Genomic DNA, 20,318 nt, shown 5'->3' on the forward strand with positions numbered 1-20,318 from the left:
TTCCTGAAAGTCCTTGAATTTGACTTGTCAATGTCTTTAAGAACCCTGCTTAAAGGATGTATAGTCCTAGGCCTCTGTTGTTGTTTAGGTCGAGTTATGTTCCAATTTGCATACATTCACTTTTATTCCTCTGAGCACAAATGTGGAGCTGCATGAAAATCGTTTTTATTTTTGTTTCAAACCATTTTGAAATTTTGATCCCAATGTCACACATCTTTATAGAAAGACCCATGAGCACAAATCTGCTTCTCTCTGATAAACCGGCACACAAAGAAGAGGCCAGCCACACAAGTCACCTTAGAACTTGAAAGTAAAACTACAAAACGATTTTTCCTTAATTTTAATTTGGTTTAATGTGTGTATTAATCTCTCCTGTAGCAGTCACACTTGCGCCTATTTCAGTGCACTTCCTGTACATGTTTGGGCTGACTTCCTGTCAGTACATGCTATAGAGTCTAGAGCTGCAGCCTGCCACCGCAACAAAGATCTATGTGGTCCGTAACACTCCCTGCAAGAGAGGGGGATGTGACTGGAGCTTCATATTCATCACATGCTTCTACACCTTTGTCATTTGACAGTGGAACAGGGTCGTGCTGTGGTCTTCTACGGCCCACAGTCGTGCACATCACAGAGATGGTGTGTAAATAATTATTTATGAGAGATCACCTGAGGGTTTGTGTAGGTGTGTGGATGTTTGTAAGCATATCAACCAAGAAATGAATGGTGAAAATCAAAGCCGTTTTCAGATTGTTTTGTGACCAAGTAAACCAATCAACAACTGACTGTCTGTAGATCAGTGATAAACCACACCATTGACCAAAATAACATGAAATAACATCTGTCATCCCAGACCAGAGCACAGAAAATATGATGTGATTATAAAATAAACAAAATGGCCTCGAATGTCATTGTTGATTTCCTGAGACTAAACAAACCAAACAATTGATGGGTTTTATAGCTTTTGTCCTCTCAGAGGACATTTAGAATCAAGTAAAATGTATTCTAACTCCCAGGGAATCACTCTCCATTTGAAAATGAACATGACAACACTTTTCTGCATAGTCAATTGGGGGGGCAGGCAATGACTCATTTGGCAATTACAACTTAATGTCGATGACACAGGTTTCCCCGTAATCACAGTCTCATTGCGATACACAGATACAAAGATCTGAATCAAAATGGAGTCTATCAGCTGCCTGAGACTCTACTTCACCAATCCTACCCAATTGTGACTGATGGAACATTCACACGTATTCACAAACTAGGAGAGAGGTACTGTCGTGACCCATTTACAGAGGAGCCCAACGTTCCCTGTTAAACACACAGCTGCATGGGTAGCACCTGTCAGAGCCACTGCAGAACAACCCTCAACCTTTCAACGACAGGAAGCCCTTTGGGTGGCTTTCTCTCCACTGAGGTGTGTGTACGTGCGTGCATGTGTATGTGTGTGTGTGTGTGTGTGTGTGCGTGTGTGTGGTGTGCGTGTTTTGAAGGTACTGCATGAGTAAGTGATGAGATCTTCACATACAAAACTCCCGGCCTGAAAACCTCACTCAACATCCTATTGTTTCTTATTTTCTCTCCAAAAGTAACGTTATATTTCTAGTTGCTTTTTTTGATAATGTTCATATTTGATGAAGACTAGGTCTCTTAGTCATGGATAAAGCTGCTCTGGCTGCAGACCAGTGACATCGCTGACACCCTGTTGAAGAGCATTATATTGGGCTTAAAGTTTAATGAGGTAGGTCTTAAACTTTCTATATAATGCATCTATATTGACGTGGTCTCCCTTTGAGAGCGTAATTTGAATCAGGATGTACAACAATGTATACAATTGTGTTTTACAGTAAATGAGCAGTCACAAATGTTTAGGCTATAGTCAATATTGAGAAGATGTTTAATGTACTATAAAAAATTACATTTAGCTTAAAAGGCAATACAAAATACAAGGGGGTAACAGGTCATTTAGGAAAAATTGATGAAAATTAACATCTGGTTAGGTAATTGCAATTCTTGTGGTTATTATGCTTTTATTACAGTTTGACGGACAATTGTTTAAGGTTTTTGTTTGTCAGGAAGGGATCTGGTGACCAAGAAGGTCCTTGTGATTTAGTATCCATCTGTATAGCACATCATTTAATATGCATTTGGAAAATTTGATGATTTCATGAAAGCAGCGACGCTCAAGAGGGCTACTATTTTCAGAGCATTTTGACAGATGGAAGGACATCTTGTTGATATAATGCATTAATACAGGTTAGTCATACCACTAAAATGTAGCCTAAAGAGCAGTGTTTAGTGTCTACCTCTGTGTAACCCTTCTCCAACCTTCATTATAATGACCTTCAGGGTGGATCACAACACACATAGCATTTCATGTGAAAGAAACATCAATGCCTCAACAAATGCAGCACAACATAATGATAATAAAGTCAACCAACCAAAGCCTACACACTGGGCCTTGAGAGGAGGGCAGCCCCTCAGCAGCTGAATATAATTAAGAGATTAAATCAAGAGGGCATCCACTCAATGGAAAATATTGACTTTGTTTAGATGACTTTCTCTGAGAGCCTGTCAGACAAAGGCAGGAGAGATGTCACCCAAAAGCGACCCCTCTCGTCCCCCTCCATTCCGTCCCAGTGCAGGGGTGGACTGTTGCTAACGGGGTCAGGCTTTTCCGGACCCGTCAGATTTTCTCACGGATTTGTGCCCTCGGGACATGCGGCGACTCCAACTAGCCCACTGACCCTGTTACGTGAGCCAACCAATGGGATTGGAGCATGGAGCGGGCCTGAGAACACAGGGTCATACTGTACTGCTGAGGGGTAGAGCGCTCCATCCGCACTGAGAGCATGGTTTAACACTGGATTCGTTTTATTTGAAATATAATCACATTTTCTCCCAAAAAATCTGGACTATGATTCATTCCCAAATGAAGACAAATAATTATAACACGAAATGTAGGTTACTTTGTGAAACGTCTAGCAATTTGGTTTCTCAACAAAAAAGGTCACATTGAATTATATGTGCAATTCTCTTCACTGTATCTGTTACCGATTTAAGTCTGTCATATCCCAGCAAGCTGCACAGTCTATGGATCAGTTCTTAGTGCCATGCAGATCCTCATCACACTACTAGGAGACGAGGCGTACATGCCAATGTGTTGGAGTATTTTAATTTGCGGTGAGCGATTTTTGACATCCTGCTAAACTCCGCTGGTTGTTGTGTATTGATGTGAAGCTACACAGAAACAATAATGTAGGTTTACATCCTGACACAATTTCAGATTTTTGTCTGGCCAAGATTTTTACTTTATTTTCTCACTTCAAAGATTTAGCCATATCAGGACATCCTGAGTTGTTTTCCAGGGCTGGGGATTTAAGGGATATTAGATGTTTACAGGATGTTAACATAAAAGACATGTTCTGGGCAAAAAGTTCTGCTTATTAATGTTAATTCATTTGTTTATGTACACTCTTCATTTGATTGATTTGAGTTTACATTTCCAAGTGATTTGAGGTTGAACAGCTTTTCACTTTTTAAGAAGGTAATATAATAAGCTACAGCTATGTAGTTCACCAACTCTCTTGGGAGCCAAGTCTAAGTATGGGGCACTAAGCAACTATTTTGTTTCAATCAAGCACATTTTTTTAAAATCATACTTTGTCAATCAATCTCTTCTATTATGTAGTGATGTAAACTGACAAAACTCTTGACTATGTTTCAGGTAAAATGGGATGCAACTGTAGTTCAGATTATGATGATGACTGGGTAGAGAACCTAGACGAAGTGTGTGACAACTGCAACTGCCCGATTCCCACCCAGTCGGCTAACCCGGTGAGTGTGTGTGTGTGTGTGTGTGTTTGTGTGTGTAGACAGCGGCATAGCATCTGAACGTGGCTGGGGAAGTAGTGTGGAAGGCGAGGAAGAGGGTGTGATAGTTTTACGTGGTCTCAAAAAAAAGAAAAACACACAAACATCTCCGATATGCATTTAATTGACATATCAATGAATATAACTTATTGCAACCACGGTCTACCTAAAAGAGTGTTGTGCAAGTCAATGCTTGGGAATTGTTGCCTGATGACTCACACTGAATTATTTCGCTGCTCTATCGTTCGTTACATACTTCAGTCTGAATCTGCCATGATTGAATGTCGTTTGTGGTAACATCTTTGCGATGAAAACAAAGTAATCAGCAATTAGATTGTCTCTAACCAATCAGAGTATCCAAAGCCAATTGCGTACTTCGAAAACACTGCTGGCTCTGGCACAACCGATTGTATTCTGGGACCAATCAGACAGTCCGAATGTGTTCACATTCTAGAGGGATCAGGAAAGGAGTCAAATCCAGACTCATTGCGAAAAAGAAACCAACGTTTGTGGGCGTGGCGTTTGGCCGGAACAATGAGGGAGTTCTATTAATGCGGGTTAGCATTGATTGCATTTGTTTTGAACTTAGTGATGGGGGGGGGGGCAGGATCATATCGTAATATTGTTTTTGGACGATATTATATTGATAGTTGACTCAGAGTATACATTTTTAGGTAGTGTTAGCTAGCGCTAGTTGGCTGTACCTGCTCCAAAAAAGTATTTTTCATCCAATAGCTTGTTCTCCATCTTCTTTTTAAATAGTGAGCCAACATGTTTTCAGCACTTTTATTTCCCTGACTGATCAAAACTAGTTTTTACATTTTAGTCATTTAGCAGACTTATCCAGGGCGACTTAGAGGAGCAATTAGGGTTAAGTGTCTTGCTCAAGGACATTTCGACAGATTTTTCACCTAGTCAGCTCAGGGATTTGAACCAGCAACGTTTTGGTTACTGGCCCAACACCCTTAACTGCTAGGCTACCTGCCGCATGCTCTCTCTTGTCTCTCTGCATCAGACATATACGGCGCCTTCTGAAAGTATTTACACCCCTTGACTTTTTACCAAAACAATTGCGTTACAAAGTAGGATTAAAATGAATTTTTGTCAACGATTTACACAAAATACTCTGTAATGTCAAAGTGAAAGAAAAATTCGAACATTTGTAAAAATAAAACACGAATATATCTTGATTACATAAGGATTCAACCCCCTGAATCAATACGTTAGAATAACCTTTGGCAGTGATTACTGAGTCTTTCTGGGTAAGTCCCTAAGAGCTTTGCACACCTGGAATGTACAATACTTGCACATTATTATTTTCTTCAAGCTCTGTCAAGTTGCTAGACAGCCATTTTTAAATCTTGCCATAGATTTTCAAGTCGATTTAAGTCAAAACTGTAACTAGGCCACTCAGGAATATTCAGTGTTGTCTTGGTAAGCACCTCCAGTGCATATTTGGCCTCGTGTTTTAGGTTATTGTCCTGCTAAAGGGTGTATTTGTCACTCAGTGTCTGAGACAGGTTTTCCTCTAGGATTTGCCTATGCTTAGCTCTATTCCGTTTCTTTTCATCCTAAAAAAAAAACTCCCTAGTCCTTGCCGATGGCAAACATCCCCATAACATGATGCATCCACCACCATGCTTGAAAATATGAAGAGTGTTACTCAGTTATGTGGATTTGCCCCAAACATAACGCTTTGTATTAAGGACATAAAGTATATTTCTTTGCCACATTTTTTGCAGTTTTACTTTAGTAACTTATTGCAAACAGGATGAATATTATTTATTATTTTCACTCTGTCATTTAGGTTAGTATTTGAGTTAGGAAGAACAACTGTATTTCTGCAGTGACTGGGTGTATTGATACACCATCCAAAGTGTAATTTAATAACGTCACCCAAGACAGTACCAATACAGCTGCCCTTCTTTGCGAGGCATTGGAAAACCTCCCTGGTCTTTCTGGTTGAATCTGTGTTTGAAATTCACTGCTAGACTGAGGGACCTTACAGAAAATGCATGGGGTACAGATATAAGGTAGTCATTAAAAAAAGAATGTTAAACACTATTATTGCACACAGAGTGAGTCCATGCAACTTATTATGTGACTTGTTAAGCAAATGTTTACTCCTGAACCTATTTAGGTTTGCCATAAAAAAGAGGTTGAATACTTATTGACTCAAGACATTTCAGCTTTTCCTTTTTAATTCATTTGTACAAATTTCTAAAAACATAATTCCACTTTGACATTGTGTGTAGATCAGTGACACAAAATCTCAATTTAATCCATTTGAAATGCAGGTTGTAACACAACAAAATGTGGAAAAAGTCAAGGGGTGTGAAAACTTTCTGAAGGCACTGTAGTGAGCAATATGTTTGGAACATGAAAATCGCAATAAAATCGCCGTATCGGCACCTAAGTATCATGTTAATATCATATTCTGAAGTCCCTGGCAATTCCCAGCCCTACTGGAACCAAGATGCCTCTATGGCGTGAGCTAGGTGCCCCGTTTTGGCTGACGGCGAAGTCGGCTTAAAACAAAAGTCATGTAGGTTAAGCATGTGGATTAACAAGTAGGATTCTGTGTTTTCACATACAGAAGTGATTGATTTTGATAAAAAGGCTTTATCTGTCGACCCAATGAAAACTAGTTTGAGAATTTGAACATATATTTTATGGAAACGAGATGTTGTATGTTTCTGAACGATGCTGCCTTGTTGACAACATGACCGACCGGTGCAGATTACTGTTAGATTTGAGAAGGGCACTCCTCCCTCACCGCTTTTGCCCGTTCACTACACGGGCCATAGCCCGCTGTACTTAATCAAACTCTCTCAATGATTCTGGGTAGCTAGAAATGGGAATTGGCAATATACATAATTTGGGGGGAAGTTGGCTTTTGTGTGTGCAATTAATTGGGACTGTAACCATTCACTAAATGTTCTGTTTCACTTCCTCCCTCTGAATTACAGGAGATATACTAGTAGATTGTAAGTAGAGGAGAATAGCACATGTGAATGCTATGTTGTTGTTGGCCAGTATGTCAGCAGAAAGTAAACATGAAGCTAGGGTGTCTTTAAAAATCTTCTCTTAATATCGTGCCTCACTTTAAGGAATTTATGGTTTTTACCTTAAGTCAAATTTCCCATCATGATAGTGTAAACCCCCAGACTTTTCTCTTTACTGTTTTCATGCAAGTAACAACTTGAACTTCCATAGTTTGTACTCTGAATGAGAATCTTTGAATTCAGAAGTGGAAACCCAGGTTATTTTACTAATCCATACCCTGCTTTGGTATCATCAGTACACAGATCAACTGATCCCCTACCCCTCTCATCTCACGCCTCCCTCTTCCCCTCTACCAGGTATGTTCTTATACATGAATATGTGGGTAATGATGTGCCTTCTTCTGGTGTATCAAATCTAATCATTATTGTTTATGTTTTCCTCACCCATGCTGGTTATGGTTGTACAGATAGCCTGGTGATTGCCATATACAGCTATGAACCAAACCACAATGATGACCTGGGCTTTGAGAAGGGAGACAAGCTGAAAATCCTCAATAAGTAAGAATAGGGATGGGAGGGTTGTGTGATGCAATTTACTTTTTAGAGGATGTGATATACACTGCTCAAAAAAATAAAGGGAACACTTAAACAACACAATGTAACTCCAAGTCAATCACACTTCTGTGAAATCAAACTGTCCACTTAGGAAGCAACACTGATTGACAATACATTTCACATGCTGTTGTGCAAATGGAATAGACAAAAGGTGGAAATTATAGGCAATTAGCAAGACACCCCCAATAAAGGAGTGATTCTGCAGGTGGTGACCACAGACCACTTCTCAGTTCCTATGCTTCCTGGCTGATGTTTTGGTCACTTTTGAATGCTGGCGGTGCTCTCACTCTAGTGGTAGCATGAGACGCAGTCTACAACCCACACAAGTGGCTCAGGTAGTGCAGCTCATCCAGGATGGCACATCAAAGCGAGCTGTGGCAAGAAGGTTTGCTGTGTCTGTCAGTGTAGTGTCCAGAGCATGGAGGCGCTACCGGGAGACAGGCCAGTACATCAGGAGACGTGGAGGAGGCCGTAGGAGGGCAAGAACCCAGCAGCAGGACCGCTACCTCCGCCTTTGAGCAGGAGGAGCACTGCCAGAGCCCTGCAAAATGACCTCCAGCAGGTCACAAATGTGCATATGTCTGCTCAAACGGTCAGAAACAGACTCCATGAGGGTGGTATGAGGGCCCGACGTCCACAGGTGGAGGTTGTGCTTACAGCCCAACACCGTGCAGGACGTTTGGCATTTGCCAGAGAACACCAATATTGGCAAATTCGCCACTGGCAGGCCTGTGCTCTTCACAGATGAAAGCAGGTTCACACTGAGCACATGAGCACATGTGACAGACGTGACAGAGTCTGGAGACGCCGTGGAGAACGTTCTGCTGCCTGCAACATCCTCCAGCATGACCGGTTTGGCGGTGGGTCAGTCATGGTGTGGGGTGGCATTTCTTTGTGGGGCCGCACAGCCCTCCATGTGCTCGCCAGAGGTAGCCTGACTGCCATTAGGTACCGAGATGAGATCCTCAGAGCCCTCGTGAGACCATATGCTGACACATGCACATTTGTGTCCTGCTGGAGGTAATTTTGCAGGGCTCTGGCAGTGCTCCTCCTGCTCAAAGGCGGAGGTAGCGGTCCTGCTGCTGGGTTCTTGCCCTCCTACGGCCTCCTCCACGTCTCCTGATGTACTGGCCTGTCTCCCGGTAGCGCCTCCATGCTCTGGACACTACACTGACAGACACAGCAAACCTTCTTGCCACAGCTCGCTTTGATGTGCCATCCTGGATGAGCTGCACTACCTGAGCCACTTGTGTGGGTTGTAGACTGCGTCTCATGCTACCACTAGAGTGAGAGCACCGCCAGCATTCAAAAGTGACCAAAACATCAGCCAGGAAGCATAGGAACTGAGAAGTGGTCTGTGGTCACCACCTGCAGAATCACTCCTTTATTGGGGGTGTCTTGCTAATTGCCTATAATTTCCACCTTTTGTCTATTCCATTTGCACAACAGCATGTGAAATGTATTGTCAATCAGTGTTGCTTCCTAAGTGGACAGTTTGATTTCACAGAAGTGTGATTGACTTGGAGTTACATTGTGTTGTTTAAGTGTTCCCTTTATTTTTTTGAGCAGTATATTTGTGTAGTTGTGCAAAAGTGTGTAGTTGTTTGATGGAGCATGACACATTGCCAGTGCTTGAAAAGTATGAGATAGTGAGTAAGTGTTGCTGTTATGTCTGCTGTCCAGGGATGACCCGGAGTGGTTCATGGCAGAGTCTCTCATCACAGGCCAGAAGGGATTCATCCCATACAACTTTGTTGCCCCCCTGAACTCAATGGAGATGGAGACGTAAGTCAATTCAGTTGAATTCAATTCAAACTCAAATAACTGTATTTCATTTCACTTTAAGTCATGCAGGAAGCACACACATATATTACCCAACATCGTCTCACTCAACCAACACCATCTCCCCATACTCAACAACCTTCAAGGGAAAGGGATGTGGTTATGTTTGAAGCTCTATGCCTGTTTTTTGTGCTTCAGATGGTTTTTCAAGAACCTCTCCAGAAACGATGCCATGAGGCTCCTGCTAGCTCCGGGGAATACACAGGGCTCCTTCATGGTCAGAGAGAGTGAGACAACCCAAGGCTCCTTCTCCTTATCTGTCAGGGACTTGGATCCCGACACTGGAGACACGGTCAAGCACTACAGAATCCGGAAATTGGATGATGGTGGTTTCTACATCACCGCAAAGATATCCTTCAACTCCCTGAAAGAGCTGGTCCAGCATCACTCACGTATGTGCTATGACTCACATCCTGTCTGAACTCCTGGAGCGATGCCTCCAGTCAGAACACAATACATCAGCCAAACAATACAGAAAGCATTGGTACCAAATACCATTATCATACCATCCATAGTGCACCTTAGCACATCTTAGCACAGTCTTTCTCAAAATGTGAACTGTATAACTTGACGTTATTCAACCTTTGACCCTGCCTGTGTTGTGTGTGTCTGCAGGTGAGGCGGATGGTCTGTGCACCCGGCTGATGAAGCCGTGCCAGTCCCGCGTGCCCCAGAAACCCTGGTGGCAGGACGAATGGGAGATCCCCCGGGAGTCCCTCAAAATGGAGCGCAGGCTCGGGGCTGGGCAGTTTGGAGAAGTCTGGATGGGTGAGAGCCTTCAGAAAGTTTTCATACCCCTTGACTTATTCAACATTTTGTTGTGTTACAGCCTGAATTCCAAATTGATTAAATAGATTTGTTTTCTCACCCATCTACACACAATACCCCATAATGACTAAGTGAAAACATGTTTTTAGAAATGTTTGCTAATTTATTGAAAATTTAATACAGCAATATCTAATTTACATAAGTATTCACACACCTGAGTCAATACTTTGTAGAAGCACTTTTAGCGGCGATTACAGCTGTGAGAATTTTGGGGTATATCTCTAAGAGCTTTGCACACCTGGATTGTACAATATTTTCCCTCTATTCTTTAAAAAAACTCTTCAATCGCTGTCAACTTGATTGTTGATCATGGCTAGACAGCCATTTTCAAGTCTTGCCATAGATTTTCAAGCCGATTTAAATCCAAAAATGTAACTAGCCCATTCAGGAACATTCAATGTCGTCTTGGTAAGCAACTCCAGTGTAGATTTGGCATTGTGTTTTAGGTTATTGTCTTGCTGACAATTTCAATAAATGTGCAAACATTTCTAAAAACATTTTTTCACTTTGTCATTATGGGGTATTGTGTGTAGATGGGTGAGAGGGGGAAAAAACAATTTAAAGTCAGGCTGTAATACAACAAAATGTGTGAATACATTCTGAAGGCAATGTACAACCACAGTGGTTGATATTTTCAGATTACCAATGCGTGTGTTGGTTTGCATACATGCACTAGATATAAAGCAACCAGTTGCTCAATTGGTCCTGTCTCTCTCTGTGTCTGCCAGAACAGCTTTAGTTTAGGCTTTAGTTCTGCATTGTGTGTAATTTCCTAAATACTGCCATCACTGCGGTGCTTGTTTGAGCTGGTAGGGCCCGTTTGGGATTGATGTCAGGTATTAGCTGCATTACGCAAGAGAGCCAGTGAGCATGCTGGGCTGAAGTTCTAGCCACACCAGAGGCTCTCTCTATATTAGTTCATATTACAATATTTGCTATCACCTCCCACTGTGACCCTAAAATCAACCATTAAAAAATAAACTCCAGTGTTTTGATGTTGAGAATATCTGCTGATGTAATCTGATCACTTCACACTAGTTTTCCAGTGGAGGGGGAGATCTTCCTTTTGTCCAGCTCCATGTGTGTGAACACAAAGCAACATTCAAAACTATCCTGCTATGGGACTTTGTATTTTCCAAATTCCTCCTTCATACGATCTTGGCAACATACAGTATTTGTTTCTCTCAGCGAATGAATACACCAACAACATAGGGGGGATTGTTGTTTGACAACAACAAAAAGTATCCATGCATGTCAGATTGGAAAAAACAAACCACCATTCCTTTTCCCGAAATTATTTCAGTTATAGATAAAAGTAGGGAAGAATGCTTTCAATAACAAATAAAGTTCATTCTCACCATAACAGCATATGCTATAACTCGGCAAATTGTGACCTATTGCAAACTTGAGTGTCCTCAAATCACTCCATCTTACACATTGTATACTACACTACTGAGTAATATCACTGTGATATTACTGCAGTAAACTGTATATTTACTGTATCACCAATGGCCTTCCTCCATGCTGCAGGTCTGTACAACAACCACAGGCGGGTAGCCATTAAAAACCTGAAGGTGGGCACCATGTCCATGGCTGCCTTCCTGGCCGAGGCCAACCTGATGAAGGCGCTGCAGCACCCGTGCCTGGTGCGCCTCTTCGCCGTGGTTACCCAGGAGCCCATCTACATCATCACAGAGTTCATGGAGAACGGTGGGTGTCACTGTCTAGGATTACATTGTTATTAGGCTAATGGTCAATGCTCGTCTTTCAGGGTAAGACCAACTCCCTATACAAAAGGGCAATAACCCTGATCCTATTCTATTCAGTTGTTATTCTATTCTACTGTACTCTATTCCATGACAGCTGCTCAGCAAGCCTATGCCTATGTCTGTGCCTGTCAACGTAGATGACTCTCAATCCCGGCGCTGAAAGAGTGAACAGCTAAGACAGAGTCATCAAGGGAGATTCTAGAGAAACACCTGGAGCAGACAAAAGAGTGTTTTCAGCCAGGATATCGTCATCGGCTTTCGTGATCAAACATGTTAAACTGTTATGTTGATAAGAGTGAGAGTAACAAAAGAGTGGCTTGGGTGTTTACCAGAATGCGTTTCATGAGTCAGAGTCTTTTCCCAGGCATGCTGCAGTCCACTGACAATGTTAAATGATCCAAAAAAGCATTTTATTATAGATGCAAGATTAAAATGTAATGTTTTCTTATTCAATTATAAGATGAATACTCCTAGTTATGGCTTAACGGTTATTTACTGAAACGCTCATTCTAAATGGAACATGTGATCTTCAGAAACGCAGTACAAATTTAACCTTGTTTTTCCATACATCTCCTTCTTTAGAGTGGAAAATCTTCTTAGAGGCTATTTTCAGCCTATTTTGGTGACCCTGCTGCACTTTCCGCAACTTAAATAATCAAATCAGCAAACGTGAACTTTAATTATCTTTTCCCGTACTGGCCGGTGCCTCGAATGTCAACACACCAAAGGGAAGTCCGTTCTGACTGGAAAAGAGAGACGTCAAATAGGGGAGTGGTGATTCACTGTCTCATTGTTCAGTGATGGGACCTGTGTCCACCCCCATGAGCACGTGGCTCCATTCCAGTGTCAGCACAGACAGACCGCAACACAGCCCCCCCTACAGCCCCCCTATTCCCCCAGTCAGACTAGGCTATTCAGCCACTGTCCAGTGACTACTCTCTTTCTCTTTTCACACAAGAAAGAGAGAGGCTGTCTGTAAACGGGTAGCAAAGCAAAGCCAGACCAATAAAAATGGCACCATGGTTACAGGTGCACTGCTCTGTACACAGACTAGCTGACATTGAAAACACAAGTCTTAATACCAGTGGCGTAGCCAGAAATTTGTTGGTGGGTGGGCCTGTAAAAATTTCTGGTGGGCAACAAACTTCCTGCAATTCTACACATTTTCCCTTGGGGCAGAGAGGAAAATGTGCAGTTTTATAGCTCATCTAATTCTATTCTACACATTTTGCCATGAGGCTGAGAGACAATTTTACATTTTTTAAGCTAATTAAAGCTAACATATAGGTGTGTTTACTGACAAAGGCACTGGATTGTGAGCTGTCTTGTTTGCTAAATGAAGAAATTAAATAAGCAGTGGCATGGTGCATATTTTTTATTTAACCTTTATTTAACTAGCATATAGCTATAGAAGCACAGTGACATATCCTCAATGCGGTCACATTTGTAGCTTATTGGGGGTGTGGCTTTAAGTTAGTTATTTTTGGCAACCCATCCCATGATAGTGAATGTCATTACAGGTCATCGGTTCTGTTCAATCATTTATATAAAGACGAGATGACTGATATAGGGCACTGTGTTGAAGCCACAGTGCCTCCATCTTGGCACTCACCCACTATTGTAAAATATATTTTGGAAGCTATAGAAATGCATTTATTAATGTCTACATTCGTTTGCCACATTTATTCTATTACAGACACCTTAATGCACTCCTTTGGAATCGGTGTCCCGTCCATGGGACGGTTGAGCTAATGTAGGCTAATGCGATTAGCATGAGGTTGTAAGTAACAAGAAAATTTCCCAGGACGTAGACATATCTGATATTGGCAGAAAGCTTAAATTCTTGTTAATCTAACTGCAATGTCCAATTTACAGTAGCTATTACAGTGAAATAATACCATGCTATTGTTTGAGGAGAGTGCATAATTTTGAACATAAGTTATTAATAAACAAATTAGGCACATTTTGGGCAGTCTTGATACAACATTTTGAACAGAAATGCAATGGTTCACTGGATCAGTCTAAAACTTTTCACATACACTGCTGTCATCTAATGTTCAAAATCTAAATTGCACCTGGGCTGGAATAATACATTATGGACTTTCTCTTGCATTTCAAAGATGCAAAAGAATGGTTCGTTTTTTCTTTGTATTATCTTTTACCAGATCTATTGTGTTATATTCTCCTACATTCCTTTCACATTTCCACAAACTTCAAAGTGTTTCCTTCAAATGGTACCAAGAATATGCCTATCCTTGCTTCAGGGCCTGAGCTACAGGGAGTTAGATTTGGGTATGTCATTTTAGGCAAAAATGGGGGGGGGGGGGGGGGGGGAAAGGGACGTAGACATGTGAGGTAAACATAAAACAACTTTTTTTTAAAGATATAAAACCTTTTCCTTAAAAAGTATAATTTGTAGAGATTACTGATGTTACTGTCCTAACTACAACAACAACAAAATCATTAAATACATGAAATTTTGGCCATAAAACATTTAATTGAACTACTATAGAATTCCATTCATTCCTATGGCGGACTGCTCCTACTGGGGAGTGCCAATATGGCTGGTGGCTTCAAAGCCTCTCAATGGCCAATACATATCATCAGCAATCCACATTGTCTTCCATCAGATAGCGCGTTGATTCTGCACGCACTGTTCTGTCGCATATCTTGCAAAGGCTAATGGTATAGATCAAAAGTATTCCAGCTACAATGGGCTGCCATAACATTAGAAAATATTACCTAGGTGACATCGTCTGCTGAACCCAATTTCTGCCTCAAAATGGTCTGAATTAATCTAAGCTAAAACAATAAATATGTCAATAATGTTTATGTTTTGTTGGTGAGGAAGTCATAGTCGCCCCATTTTAAATCTAGCTAAGGATTATTGTGCTTCAATGAGCAGTACTTCTGAAGTTTGACTATGGGCATGAAAGCTATCATAAATTTGTCCAACATTAACGTTAGTTTGCTAGCTTGCTGAACCAGTCACTGAAATCATCTTTGACTGAAACGATGCTGCTAACCTACCAGCTACCTGCTTCGTGCTCCACATACAATGTTTTTCTTCCAACAAAAGCTAGCTTGCAAGCTACTGTAGCTAGTAGTGCTAATGCTTACATTATTATGAGTTTTCATGAAGCAACTGTTCTTGCCACGAGTCATTGCAGTAGCCTCCCAAGTCAGCTGCTGTGTTCAGCAGACCCAACGATAAGATTGTTGAGAAACATGCTGATCTATCTACGGACTGATTTCTGATAACATTCAGTTCCCCTTAATTGTGGGGCTGCATTTCTACAACTTCAGGGCATTTTAAACAGGCTAAGCAAGCTTTTTATGTGAGTGAAGGAAGTAAGCTAGCTAGCTACCACAGTTAGCTACACAGCTGATGAAGTCACTGCACAGACGACCAACGTCCTTGCACAGAATTTGTGCAGGCGAAAGCCACCGGTTTGTTTTTTATTTTATCACAATTGCAAACTATTAAATCACTGTCACAACATTTGTAAACATTTAACTAGCTAGTTATTATTCCTATTCGATGGAAAGTCATACGAGAGCGCAGTGATTAGGAATTAGGAACTATGTTTTCATTTTTAGAATGTTCAATATTCAAATGTGAAAATGAGTTCCACGTCCAACAATAAAGATCGGTTGAGGGACGAGCGTTGTGGATGAGTGACGCCATCTGACGTGAAACAATGCAGCAATCCAGGGTTAACATACATCATTGGTTCTGTTATATTTAATCAAACCTGACTAAACCAGTGCACTGCTTGCTATGAATTATATCTGATGGTGTTTGCATGCTTAGGCAAAAAGACAAATAATGTCCTGTTTGGGTTTTTATTTTTTGTATATATATATATCGTTTTTTTCCCGTGGCTCAATCTGAGTGTTTGGGCCTAGCTCCTCAGTGGGTGGGCCTGGTCCCACCCGTGCCTATGCCCCTGCTTAATACAACAACTTATTTTGATACCAGTATGCTCTCTCCAAAAGCTTTGGTCATAATCTCTGACTACAGTTACTATGTCACCTGCATGTTTTTTAATGTGATCCCACATTCCCTTCAAAGGTTGTTGTTGCCTTTTTGAAGACCTGACATTAGGAGGGACGGTAACAAAGAACATTGAAAAGGCTCTGTCACTGGTGCAACAACAGCTTCAGTATGTAAGTGCTCTGAGCCAGTGAATGGAGGGCCTTTGTATTGTCCTCTATGAGAGGCCTGTAGAGCACCAACAGTGCCTTAACATGAACTGTTTCTTTGTTTGTGATTCACATGCACAGACACAATTGTTGCCTCTGTTGTCACTAGAAAGTAAGGCTTGATGTTCCCATCCTCTCAATTTGTCCCTCATTTTTTATCATTGAAGACAATACAACTGGAAAATAACAGGTGTGGCACGCTTAACTTTCCTCGCAATCTTGGCTTATACTGTTCCTTTGGCACACAGACATCAAAGGAGTCCTTCTTTACTAAAGCACAGGAGCCTGTTGCCCTTCTTTCCTGGAAGAGTCAATCCTCTTTTCTTAAGGCATTTCCTGCTGCTTGCCTTGGCTGGCTGAGGTCCTGTGGTATTGTTCGGTTTTAATCAAACACAATGTAGAGACGGAGGAGCCATGGCCTGTCGAATAGAGGCCATGCATCACATTGACTGACGGTGAACGCACTTCCTGAGAATGTTATTTTCCTAATTTAAACATCTATTCTGGGTCTAAGGCCAGCTATTTACAGTATGTCTGAGACATATCTAAATATAGTTTTAATTGCAGTGTCATTAATCTTTCTCACAAAGCCTTTCACTGAACATAGAGTTTTCTGACTTAAAAGTATTTGTATCTTAAAATAATTACACCTCCATCAATATTGCATTAAGTGCTGGTGACTGGTAACATCTGTTTATAATTAAACAAAGGAGATCTGATGTAATGCCGCTCAAAACATATGTCATTTTAATAACTTGATCACATTTTGTTACAGGCGCTCTGGTAGATTTTCTCAAGTCGTCTGAGGGATCCAACATACCCATCAACACCCTCATAGATATGGCCTCTCAGGCAAGTTCCCTGCTCTTTACGTCAATCCCAATAGCTCTCTACACTTTTAACGAGTGTCTGTCTCCAAAATTCTCTCTCACTCTTTCCCCTCCATTCGCTCTTTCAGTTTCTATTCTCTGTATGGCCCTCATCTACAGGAAACAGCTCTTGCTATTATGAGGCTAACTATAATCTCCCGGTAACAATGGAGACCACTGTGTGAGGTTTACTAACAAACATAAGTCTATACACCTTGTCACAAATCTAACTGTGTCAACACCACTGAGGTGCTCACCCCTATCACAGTGCAATGCTATAGGTGTAACACAAATCGAAGTGACAGATATCCTGATACCTGAGAGACGTAATGCATATTCCATAATAAAACAAACCTACAGCCTACTCTAAATCACACTTGCACCAAGCTTCATAAGATCAAGAAAGCAGTTGTATTGCTGTTTGAGCCTCTCGTTCTAGAAGAACAACTTACTTAGAAGTAGTTTACGGCCAAAGATGGGGCCAAATATCGGGCCAAAGATGGGAGAACATCTAATTACACCAACATCTTATCTAATTGGGCTACACTAACGTAATGTTATGGTTAAATTATATAACTCTCATTTACAGTAATGGACATTGAGCCACATGGATGTGTAATGGGGTTACAGGGATTTCAACTAACAAAGCTGTCAAAGCCGCCTGTGGCAAAAGAACAGCCTACTCTATGGATGAACTGTGAACGTATTACGGCAAAAGAATGTTCCTGAGTAATGGCAAGAACACTGAATGGCATTCAGCACCATACATTGCTGTAAGCATGTAGTTAGTAAGAACACTGAAACAACATGACCTCAAGAGCTAATGAGTGAAAATTTAGATTTTTTTAACTTCCAGAGTGATGCATAATGATGATATGAAGTTCATATCACATACGCACCTCTCGGTTTTCTGCCAAGGGATTCGGGGCCACATGACACGTATCTGTGAGATTCTTACATCTGAAATATGCACTAATGTCTGCCTAAACACACACACACACACACACACACACACACACACACACACACACACACACACACACACACACACACACACACACACACACACAAAAGAGATGTAGATAGCACAGCTGGGGCATTAGGGTGGGCCGGAAAGAGAGCTGGTTGTTAGGGGTTCATAACCTGCCTGTGAAAACTGGGTGGAGCACTGAGGTGAGAAGCAGAGATCTGACCTGGGGAAGTGGGAACCTCCTTGTCACAGGAATCTACCGCTGCCCTGTCTGTCTCTTATACACACACAGTATGTATCCTTCATAAATTGTGCCTTCCTGTATTATACTTATGCCAAAATGTGTATTCTATTCTACTGAGCCAGTTACTTTATGTTCCTATTCTTATCTTTTATTATTTCTTATTGTTGTTACATTGTCGAGAAGGAAGTAAGCATTTCATTGGACAGTGTATACCATGTGTACCCTATACGACTAATACAGCTGTGCACAGCCCATCTGTAAATAGCCCATCCAATCTACCTACCTCATCCCCATATTGTTTTTATTTACTTTTTTGCACACCAGTATTTCTACTTGCACATCATTATCTGCACATCTATCACTCCAGTGTTAATTTGCTAAATTGTAATTACTTCGCTACTATGGCCTATTAATTGCCTTACCTCCTCAAGCCATTTGCACACTATATATAGACACTTTTCCTATTGTGTTATTGACTGTACATTTGTTTATTCCATGTGTAACTCTGTGTTGTTGTTTGTGTCGCACTGCTTTGCTTTATCTTGGCCAGGTCGCAGTTGTAAATGAGAACTTGTTCTCAACTGGCCTACCTGGTTAAATAAAGGTGAAATTAAAAAAATTGAAACAAGTATGATTAATTCTTTATGATGTACTGCCTTCTGCAGGTGGCTGAGGGAATGGCCTACATTGAAGAGAATAACTATATCCATCGGGACCTGAGAGCAGCAAACATCCTAGTGTCTGATGAGCTCATCTGTAAGATCGCTGACTTTGGACTCGCAAGACTCATTGAGGACAACGAGTACACAGCCAGAGAGGGTAGCATGACTTTCCTTTAAACTAGAAAAAAATGGATGTGCTTGAATGTTCTAAGTGCTTTCTGCAAAGCCATGCACTCTATATACTATAGCCCCACCAAGTGTTCATGTGCAATCCATTGGGTGCTTTTGAAATGAACATGAACCCAAAATTAAACCCATTTCACTTTTCCTTATCAGGTGCCAAATTTCCCATAAAATGGACAGCACCTGAAGCTATAAACTATGGAACCTTTTCCATCAAGTCAGATGTGTGGTCGTTTGGGATCCTCTTGACAGAGATAGTGACGTATGGCCGTATCCCATATCCAGGTATTTCAATGATGCACATCCACAATAATCCAATATTATACATGTCTATTTCATATGCAATGCATGTAGACTTCACATACACACATTCTCCACATAGCACCTGTATAATCCACAAACATCACATACTCTCTACAAAGGTGTTGCCCACAAAACCCCAACACATTGGCCACATTATTAACAAGTCTGCATCCCCATCTCTTGTCTCTTCCCACTGTCAGGAATGAGTAACCCAGAGGTGATCCAAAACCTGGAGAAAGGCTACCGGATGCCCCGACCTGAGAACTGCCCTGAGGGTCTGTACAACATCATGAACCTGTGCTGGAATGAGAGCCCAGAGAACCGGCCAACCTTTGAGTACCTGAGAAGCGTTCTGGAGGACTTCTTCACAGCCACAGAGGGGCAGTACCAGGAACAGCCATAAGACAGACAGACATGGGGAAAGGAGAGGAGAGGTCATTAAGGACATTAACTTTAACTGTTAAGACACAGAGAGATATGGTCCCAGCTTATATGCTTTTGATACTCTCTATCTGAGAACCATACCTGATCTACTTTCAATACACACCTAAACATTTGTAGGATGTAATTAAAGCATTTATAGTGTGACATTTTTTTAAACTCAAGGAAGATACCACTGTACTTTTACATACTTTGCATTCCTTTGTCATTTCATGTTTTTTGTTCGATTTGTACTGTTTAGATTTTTCTATATTCTATTTGTATATTTTTTCTATGCGTTTGAAGACTATAAATCCATGGATGATGATGCCCTTACAAAAAACACAAATGTTAGACCTACTCTGTTCATGTATCTATAGTGCCATTGATACTTCTTCTTACCCGAAATGCATATGAGATGTCGATGATGACCATGCAATAAAAAGTGATGTAAAACATAGAAAAGACTCTTAACAAATAAGTGGCAAAAGTAAAACATGTTTCCCAACCCGGAATCCAAAACAGTGCT

At 41.2% G+C, this 20,318-nt stretch overlaps 1 protein-coding gene across 1 annotated transcript; it reads left to right on the forward strand.

Annotated features, from left to right (window-relative positions):
• The first annotated feature begins 1,516 nt into the window (after nucleotides 1-1,516).
• LOC120023502 (proto-oncogene tyrosine-protein kinase LCK-like) lies at nucleotides 1,517-20,267 on the forward strand. Its single transcript, XM_038967529.1, has 12 exons — nucleotides 1,517-1,741; nucleotides 3,728-3,837; nucleotides 7,175-7,235; nucleotides 7,346-7,436; nucleotides 9,177-9,278; nucleotides 9,474-9,727; nucleotides 9,951-10,103; nucleotides 11,694-11,873; nucleotides 16,914-16,990; nucleotides 18,887-19,040; nucleotides 19,220-19,351; nucleotides 19,570-20,267. Exons 2-12 carry the CDS (start codon nucleotides 3,733-3,735, stop codon nucleotides 19,770-19,772), a joined length of 1,512 nt encoding a protein of 503 aa, XP_038823457.1. The 5' UTR covers nucleotides 1,517-1,741; nucleotides 3,728-3,732; the 3' UTR covers nucleotides 19,773-20,267.
• The last annotated feature ends 51 nt before the right edge of the window (nucleotides 20,268-20,318 follow it).

The sequence above is a fragment of the Salvelinus namaycush genome, chromosome 28, assembly GCF_016432855.1.
Source record: "Salvelinus namaycush isolate Seneca chromosome 28, SaNama_1.0, whole genome shotgun sequence".
NCBI classification, from domain to species: Eukaryota; Metazoa; Chordata; class Actinopteri; order Salmoniformes; family Salmonidae; genus Salvelinus; species Salvelinus namaycush.